Source organism: Pygoscelis adeliae, unplaced genomic scaffold, assembly GCF_000699105.1.
Source record: "Pygoscelis adeliae isolate BGI_AS28 unplaced genomic scaffold, ASM69910v1 Scaffold81, whole genome shotgun sequence".
Lineage (NCBI taxonomy): Eukaryota > Metazoa > Chordata > Aves > Sphenisciformes > Spheniscidae > Pygoscelis > Pygoscelis adeliae.
This window is the reverse complement of record NW_008824005.1, coordinates 245,867-255,731: the sequence shown is the minus strand read 5'-3', so window position 1 is coordinate 255,731 and position 9,865 is coordinate 245,867. Positions and strand designations below refer to the sequence as shown.

At 40.8% G+C, this 9,865-nt stretch overlaps 1 protein-coding gene across 1 annotated transcript in view; it reads right to left on the bottom strand.

The window, feature by feature from the left end:
* LOC103918447 (myosin-3-like) overlaps window positions 1–9,865 on the bottom strand; it is a 36,266-nt gene that overhangs the window by 19,003 nt on the left and 7,398 nt on the right. Inside the window, 8 exon segments of the mRNA XM_009325762.1 lie at window positions 28–283; window positions 1,594–1,730; window positions 2,467–2,590; window positions 4,064–4,181; window positions 6,524–6,611; window positions 7,165–7,229; window positions 8,685–8,994; window positions 9,695–9,703. Of these exon segments, the coding sequence (XP_009324037.1) occupies window positions 28–283; window positions 1,594–1,730; window positions 2,467–2,590; window positions 4,064–4,181; window positions 6,524–6,611; window positions 7,165–7,229; window positions 8,685–8,994; window positions 9,695–9,703 (1,107 nt within the window).

Below are 9,865 nucleotides of genomic sequence, written 5' to 3'. Positions count from 1 at the left end.
GTGAATCTGAAAATGGAGGTTACTCACAGATTGAACCTGAAGCTGCAAGTCATTTTTCTCTTGCAACAGGGTCACCATTTTCTCCTCCAGCTTTTTCCTTTTTGCCTCAGACTTTGCAAGCTCTTCCTTGGTTTTCTCAAACTCCTCCTTCATGTTGGCCATCTCCTTCTCAGATTCTGCACTCTTCAGCAAGGGCTTCATCTTGAAGTACAGCTTCATCCAGGGCCAGTGCTTGACATTCATGAATGCACGAACATTGTATTGGATGATATAAATGGATTCTCTGAAAACACAAGAAAACACGGTTTATGAGGCTGGTGAGACTTGGGTTGGAAACAGACTCTGATTATTGGCCATGCAGCATCAGCATTTTCCTCAAGGAACTTTTGCATCAGACTTTTTTCCTCACCTCCCTTGCTTTTATTAGAGAGTAATTTCTAGACCCTTGATTGCAGAATGGCTGGTTCAGTAGCATGAACGATAACTATGTCTGGATAGAAGAGGGAGAAATACTCCAAAACAGACAAAATTCTCTGGCATGTTGCCTGGGAATCTGAGACTTTCCTCAGTCTCAAAGAAAGTGCAAGTGCTCAGGTGAATACCAGAGTGAAAACTGACATCCTTGAATTACTGCTGCTGAGATTACAAACCTGGGAGTTACTGTCAATTGTGAAAACAGCAGCTTGATGCTTTTTGGGTCACTCAAAATAGCAAATACCATAATAGAAATTATTAACACAGAAACTGAAAACAAAAATGAAATCTTTTTATGGTATTGAATGCAAAAGGATGTTGTTGATGCCCGTAGTTCAAGCAGAGATTAGACAATTCCTTGCAGAGAAATCCAATAAGAGTTATTGAACTCTTAGAAACTATCCCTGGCTCAGGAAGCCCCTGAGCTACATATATACTACAGAGTATTACAAATAAGAGCAGCTGGTTGGCAGAGCATCCTATATATTTATGCAATCCTTGCTCCCCTAAAAGCTTTCACTTGTCAACAACATTTGAGAAAGTTTGCTTGGCTCGCCCAGTGCTGCCACTCCTACACTCCAAATTTTGCATGATTCATCCCATTTCAAAGGGAGAGAGCTGAAATGGGAAGTGTATCTGGGATGGTCGAAAGTACAGAGTACCTTCTCTGTACAAGCTAGAATTGTTCATCTTAGATGATGGAGCCATGAAAGAAAATTAAAGAGAAGGAGAGCAGAGAGTGATTATATGCCATTCCTTACAAAACCAATGTGATCCAATGAAATTATCAGACAACATGTTCAAAACAGGCAAACATTAGCACTTGTTCAGTTGGCTATCTCTGTCGCAGGGTTCTTTAAAGGTTGAAAACGGTAAATGCATTCCTGGAGAAAAAGTTCACTGTTAAATACTAAATATCATGGTCCAGCTGCATGGTCCAATTGCTAAATAGCCATTGCCAGAATTTGGGAGGCTATAACAAGGAAACTTGTGCTTGCTCTGTTTTGCCTAGTCTTTCTAATGGTCTTTCCCAAGAACAGTTTTTTGCCTGACACAGTATACTGCATTGCTGGACTTTTGGTCTGACACAGTCTGATTGTTAGTGTTTTCTTATATTACCTTCTTTCGTTCATCTTTCTAAATTCAATTCTCATGAGGTACCCTCTGCACATAGCTTGTGTATGAGTGATGAGGCTCACAAGCTTCTCATCTCTCATCTCTTCTAGGAGTCCCAGGAGACCTGCCTTGAAGAATACCTAGAACACAAAAGAGGGTCAAATAGTTTGAGGCTTAGGCAGATACACAACCATTGGCAGCTGATGCAGGGTAGTACAAGGCAGTTTTGGAAAAATGCCTGCAGACTAAAGGTTTAACAGGTAGAGAAATTTTGTGTCAGTATTCATACCCTCAGTGTTCCTGTGATTCATGACAAGTCACTCTATGTATGATCTAATCACATTATTGCAGTGTTATTTGATGCCTGCTCCAGCGTAGGTTGTGGAAGATCTAGCTCATCAGTAGTCATTGAAACAAAGAGTTAACTTTCAACTTAGTACTATATCTTACTCTGTCTCTTTGCTGTACTCTACCCTTCTATGTTGGGCTCAAGATTTGCTCTGTAAACTGACTTAGAGATGGCTTGAGAAGCATACATGATGATGTCTGTCCAGTACTGTAGGCCATTGGGTTTTTGTCCAAAGATAGTACTGCCTTGGTTGTGCTGATCAGAGAAACAGTGTCCTACCTAACACTGCTTTGGATATGGAAGATAGACTTGTGTGTGTGCCTAAATCCCCTGAAAAGTCTGACTGTCCAAACTTGTGCTACCCCTCACACATACCCCCAGAACCAGACGAGTTTTCTGTACTCCTTCTTGCTAGTGGGGTACTTCATTTCTAATCATCGTGAAGGCTGATTTCATATGCAAGAAATACTTTCAACGAACAAAACTTTTTGCCATTAATTATACCCACTCTTCCACAAGGACTTTACCTTGGTGTGGCCAAATCTGTATTGATTGTGGTCAACATCAATGGAGGAAAGAAGCTTTTCTGAAGCCTTTTTGCTGTCAATGAATTGGCCTTCTGGAATGGCTGAGGCATTAAGAATCTTGTACCTGTGGTAAGACAGGTTGCAAGGACTGGTTGCAAACAGGGTGAGGAAAATAGGATCCATCATATATCATAAAATATACGGAAGCTGAGCTATCTGAGAGCGGCTGAGTACGCCATCTGAAATCTAGACAGTCTTGGCTGAACAGAATGTGATGACAAGGGGACATGTCTACTCTTCAGAGGAATCTGTTGGCTGTGTGACAACACAGTATGTTGTTACATACAAAATTAATGTGCATACTTAAGAGTGTCTGCAGGTCCAGGAATTAGTAAGAACATAGTGAGAACATGTCAACCTCTTCTCATCTTGTTTCATTGATCAGAGGAACGCTACTCAAATTAAAGTTGAAGATAAATTAAAGCTACTAACAAAAATCAGCTGTATTCCAAAGGGAATACATATCTTGCACAGCTCACAGTCTCTACAAATTGTGCTACTGAATCCTTGAGTTTGGACTAAAAATGGCATGGTATTATTCTGTAAATGCTAATAGCAGTCTTAGCATGTTGCAAGGTAACTTAGTGATTAAGGTAATCCTGTGTCATGGACAGGACCACCTAATCCTTCTAAAGGGGTTTCTTCAGATACATCAATGAGGATGTGTGACTGTACACTGCAGCACTTCTTATTCTCAAGTCTACCTTGAAAGAAAATATGTAAAATTTATGTGAAATCAAGACAGTGATAATGGTGCAGTGCATTTATTCTCTGTTTTAGGTTTCCATTGTAGTTCCTTCTGAACTTCAGCACATTTCCTTTGAACTATAAAGTACTTTGTGGTTCTGGACCATGGCCATTATGGATAGATTCCTTCACCTGTCACATCAAATTATGATTTGACAACTGAGACCAGCTAATGCCTTACTGAACATCAGGTTGCAGGGCATTTTCAGAGAGGTCTTGGGTCCTTTTCACACCAGTTCAGCATGGAAGATGCTACTGTTACATTTAATTATAACAGCAGCCAGTTCTGATTCAGCACTTTATAGCAACTGAACTCACATGAACCAGTTTAATTGTCTCCATTTTAAAGATGAGGAAAACAAGGCACAGGATGCAGGTCAGTGACAGAACACCAGCAAAGCCCTGGATTTTTGAATGCTTAGTCAGTGCACTGTAAGGAGGCTGTGCTGACATGTATTGTTTTTGTATCTATACTCTGGGAGACTTATAAAGAGCAGTCTATAATGCCACTTAATTCATTACATTACAAGCATTTTGCATCTCTTTGAATCATCGGGCACTGACTACAGTTTAGAAATGATACTGGTTCTAATGAATCAGAAATCTCTGGTCTGATCAAAGAGGGAAAGACTGGAGTGACCTAAGACAGTATTAATGACTTGGTTCCCTCAAATGCCACTAATGTAGCCTGATTCAGAGGGTGTCTCTCCATGATGTCACCAGACTTGTCACCTGAGTTGTGGGCTTACTGAGGCCTTATCTTAACAGACGGTAATAACTGAAGACCTACCGTTGCTTAAAGTCTGCATAAAGGATTCTGCTTGGAAACCCCTTCCTGCAAATTCGGATGCCTTCTAGAACCCCATTGCACCGCAGCTGATGCATCACCAAGTAATGGTCCATTTCACCTTAAACAAAATACATCCATCATGACTCTCCTTTTCTTCCAGAGAATCTCCATATGTATTAACATTCCAGAATGACCTCCCTTTTTTTGATAAAATTCAACCAGTTCTTGATTAAAGATGCAAATTAAAAATTTCATAAAAGTATCTAGTGAAGATCATACTGCAATAATATGTCATTGCCTGCAAATGCTCTTTCATTATATTGTTTCCTCCTTGAACTGAGGTGAACTGAATCTCAAGACCAGTGCCAGCCTCTGCCTTAGAGTGTTTGCCCACAGATGATTCGGTTGCCGTGGAAGGTGGGAGATGATGTTTCTGCAGCAGTGTGCTGTTGTGAAGTGAAGACAGAACATGCCTTCAAGTCATACAAGTTGCAGAGAGCTGCTTCGGTGAGCTGAGCTTTACTAAGAATGCTAGGGCTGGCAGTGCTTGTGAATCGCCAATGGCCAAAAGACATAAGGCCATATTACTCAAAAAATGGCAGGAGAGTGCTTTAGGAGACCAGCTGAAAAATCTTCAACAGCATCAGCATCCTCATTGGATGTAGGTAGAGGTGACACAATGCTGAGTGTAGTACCATCTAGACAATCAGCTCTTCACGTTATGTAAGATTTTACCTTGGATCTGCCATGCAAGTACTGACTATACTCAAACTTGATTAGATTTGATAGCTAGATAGATTCCAACACAGGAGTGGATAAGCAGGTTGCTTAAAGCTCTCAGTCTGCCTGTAGAGGACAGTTGTTTAAAATCAGAAGAATTATCTTTCTCCTCCTAAAATATCTATTAGATATAATAATCAACTGTATTTCTAAGTCTTATTCCCAAGTATTACAAAGTATAACTGGCAGAATAAAACCCTCTTGGAATCACTTTGTCATGCAGAAATTTCCGTCAGCTGCTAGAGACATTAATTAGTACAGAATGGTCCATACCCTTAACTTTATCTTTTCAGTGTAATCCATAAAGCTGTACCCAAAGGAATTGTTAGAAGAGACAAACATAAGCAGCCTAAAACCAGCTAAAAATCAGATGTCCAGTTTCTCGTCCTTCACCATCCTTAATTTCACTCATACGGTACTGCTTTTTCTCAAAACGCAAAAGTCAAGATTCCCTGAGTCACCTCTGTCAAAACAACCAGCTGAACATTAAAATGACAGCCATATTTGGCAAAATCATTCATTCAAATATGCTTTTCTATTTTAGCAGGTTTCCTTAATTCCCTCCTTACACCTTCTTGACTGTCAAGACCCCAGTGGGATTCCTCTTCCTTCACTTTAGGATATGAAGTGTGGACATTTCCATTTCGGCTTCATTTATAGTCAGTGGAGTGAAACAGTTTCTTCTAGGATGTGATTCATCTCATCCTAAGATAGATGTATAAAAGGGGCCAGATGAGTCATACCTTAAAATGCCAGCTTCTCTCCACTGAATATAAAAGGAGTTTAGATGAATAGCTGTAATGTGAATGTTATACATATGTGTGTTGCTTAAATCCTGCTTGTGGTCTTCAGGGTTACACAGAGAGCCATAAACAAGAAAGGTAAGAAATACTCTGAAATTGGTCTTTTGTTTCCTGAGCAGATTAAACAGATGCTAAGCTCCTGTTTCCTGGTACTCCTGTTGCATCTTCTACATTCTACCAGTATCTACCTTATCATTCTACCAGTATCAGACCTCATAATGATTAGACTCCTAAAACCCACGCAGGCAAGTCTCTCCCCAAGTACTTTAATTTAATGGCCACATGAAAATACTCCCAAACTCGACTGTTCTCAGAGACTAAACTCTTTGTGAAAGTTTAATATTTAATTAAATAAAGGAAAAAAAGTAACTTTATATCAAAATGCCTTCCAATTGCTAGCAGCACCCAGCAGCTTGTACACGGAATTCTACAAACGGTATATGATTTCTTTGACAGTCCTCCAGCTCAGTGAATCAGATCCTAACACTGAATATTTAGAAATTGTTAAGTGGTCTTGGGCTGAACCCAACAGTTCTGAATGACACAGTGGTCCTTAAAACTAGGCGTTTGTTAGGGATTTGCTAATGCTGTTACCCACAACAGACAATTTCATCAGCTGTAATCAATCCCATCTTTATCATCTTCAGCTCTGTACACACATTAAGCAAAGATGGGTAAATGTTGTGGACCGTGTAATGCTCAAAATTTTACAGTCATGGTAAACAGTACAAGAAGGTTTACTTGGGCACTGGTCCGCAGGCCAACCCCCACAAGGACTTCACATGCAAAGGGAGCTGTTTTGGAAGAAGTTGGTGTGGAAGTAAAGCAGGCCAATTCCCATCAGTCCCGTGTCTTCAGAGTATAATGATGGACTTACCAGGTGTCTTGGTCTCATTAGGAATCAGGCAACGCACAAAGTGAGGATGGGTACTTCTCAGGTTAGTCATCAACTTGTTTAGATTTTCCTGTGATAGAACAAAATATGGTTTGAGCTTTGAGCTACAGAGCTTTTGCATTCTTATTCAAATGTCAAGGAGTTACAGCATCACAGAATGGTTTGGATTGGAAGGGGCCTTTGAAGACTATTGAGTCCAACCCCCCTGCCATGGGCAGGGATATCTTTCACTAGATATCAGGTTGCTCCAAGCCCCATCCAACCTGACCTTGAACACTGCCAATGATGGGACATCCACAACTTGTCTGGGCAACCTGTTCCAGAGTCTCACCACCCTCATCGTAAAATAATTTCTTCCTTATGTCCAATCTAAACCTACCCTCCTTTCAGTTTAAAACTGTTGCCTCTTGTCCTGTCATTGCAGGCCCTGGTAAAAAGTCTTTCTCCATCTTTCTGATAAACCCCCTTTATATATTGAAAGGCTGCAGTAAGGTGTCCCTGGAGCCTTCTCTTCCCCAGGCTGAACAACACCAACTTTCTCAGCCTTTCTTCATAGGAGAGGTGTGCCAGCCCTCGGATCATTTTTGTGGAAGCATGGCTCATTTAAAAGGAAATTCACATACCCTGAACACAGCAGACACTGTCTGGAAAGAGCCCCCCTTCTTCTTAGCACCTTTCTTGCCATCACCTTGGAAGAAGTAGATAGAAGGTGAACAGTTAGAGTAAATAGTATGTTTTGTAGGCCTCGCCTTCCTTTCTTTGGTCATGGGACAATAAAATAATTGATTTTTAATTTTAAATACTGACCCACTGCTGCATGAGAGTTTTAGTGAACTGCTGCTAGCTGGTTGTTGATCAGTGTATGGTATATTTGGTCTCAGATGCATGATTCAGGTTGCATCATAATGTATATCGCTTTGGTGGTATGGAACACTATGGCCTGACATAAGTTTCATAACAGGGTACTCTGCGCTACTAGTCACGTTGCTTTTACTTATAGACATACCCCCATTTTTTATTTTTTATTTAATTAGGTGAAAGGCCACAAGAATGTGGCTCAGCAGTGGACATATGTTTGTCAGTGCAGTGAAGTCTTTAGAAAAATCTCCTAATCCAATGTTCCAGGTGAAGAATAGGGATCTATTCTGAGTTATGGCAGCCCCAAGGCAGGAAGCAAGTTATAGTCTCAGGAATACAAGTCCAAGCAGCTCAGTGCCTTTTCATATTTGCTGCACTGTTGAAGCCAATTAGATCAAGACTTAAATGGAGTCTTTGTGCTCCAAACATCACACCTTATCCAAAATTTTATCCCCACAACCTTTTCTTCTCTCCTTCCTTATACTGATGATACCTGCAAGGACCACAGCTGACTCATGCCCAGTATTTCCTAGGAGCTTGCTCAGGCACATTGTTTTGTCAGCCAAACTGAACTGCAGGCAGGTCCCCATGCAGTACTCTCTTGAGCCTCAAACCCTACTGTCCATATGCCTGATGGCTGAGTTGACTACTACTGTATACTGCCTCTTCTTTTTGCCCAGCATCCAGGCTGCCAGAATATTGGGTTTTTTTGTAGAAATCTGTGTGGCCATTTTTGGTAAGGCAGACCTATTGACTGTCCGACTTGATGGTCTTCAGCAACAAAAAAGGGCAAGAGATTGGACTGCTCTCTGATGCCCTTAGAGGACTTCTAAATTATATTCTCTGTCTCTCTTATTTTCCCTTGCAACACCAGGACTGCTCAGCTGGATATGAAATAGTTCCATGGTCTCCTTTTAGTTCTTCCAGTTCACCTCAAGAAACAAAACTTTGTCCCCAAAGACTATAAAGTGCTTGCACTTTGCACGTATATTTGGCACCTGTCTAGAGGATGAGTAAGCATGCACATGATTCATAACACAGTAAGTCAGGAAACGTACACCTCCTGTCACTTTGTTTTGGACTTGCTGAGTTTTACGTCTCTGCACCACATGAATGTGGTGTTGTCAGCAGTTCTGCATGTTGGTATCTTAGTTTTGGCATATCTAGGTGCACACAAGAACAAGGTCACATTAGGGGATGATAGAGAGTCTACCACAGAGAGGAGATGCAGAAATAGACTTTAGTTCATTCTTGCCTTATCGATCATCACTGTAAAAGCACTTACTTGTTTCTGCACCAGCATAGTTAGAGAAAAGGAAGGACAGCAGCTTCAAGGATGATTTCTGGTACAGCCCCACAACAGTTTCATTCAAGGGATCCTTGTTCTTCTCAAGCCAGCCAGAGATGTTGTAGTCCACCGTGCCAGCATAGTGCACCAGGGAGAAGTGGGCCTCAGCCTTGCCTTTGACAGGTTTGGGCTTCTGGAAGTTGCTGGACTTGCCCAGATGTTGGTCATAGAGCTTGTTCTTGAAAGAGGTGTCAGTTGCCTTGGGGAACATGCACTCCTCTTCCAGGATGGAGAAGATGCCCATGGGCTGGGAGAAATATGAATACATGAAGAAAGTAAGTGGTGGGGAGAGGAAAAGTAAATAAAATGTCACCTTGCATATGATTTGTGGCTTGTTTCAGTGACTGTAATTTGTACTGCACAAGTTCTTAATACATCACTAGTTACTGTAATAATCAGGCAAACTATAATTAGTCTGTGTTGCTCAAGCTACTACCCATGAACATGGCAACTCGACAATACTGTTTACATGCATCTTTGAATGAAAGGCTATATATACGTATATATACATATTATAATCAATTATTTCAATTGTCTTTACCCTACATCGTTAGGAAGTAGGTTTCAGCGTCCTGTCTGCAGGACTGATGTGGTTGTGTGTCTGTTAAAAGCCATCAAGTTGCAATTGTCAACGTGAACTTAATTTGATGGCTCCTCAGGAATGTGCATAGATAAATAATAATACCTAACAACTCCTGTTCTGTCTCCAGTGAATGTGCATGATGGATCAGATTTTTCCTACCTTATATGGAGTGTAAGTGGCAATAATCTGGCACTCTAGAATACTCATAGACTTTTAATTTGCCTCAGAATTGTATTTAAAATTGGAAGTATTTCAATACAGAGATGTAGGCACATTCTCAGTGACATCAGAGCTTTCATCTGAGCTACATTAGGTATCTTCTGATAGTGCAGATAAGCACATCCTCTAATTTTGCTGGAGGCACTGATGTGACCTGCACTTCATTGGCCTAGAGAGAATTCTAGGAGTTTCTTCTTTGTATGAACCTTATTTTTAGAAAAATTTAATAAGATGCCATTAGACGCTTACATATGATTTCAGCTAGATAGCTGCCAGAGCTAGAATCAGGGTTCCTCCAGAGCAGCAGCAACCATAG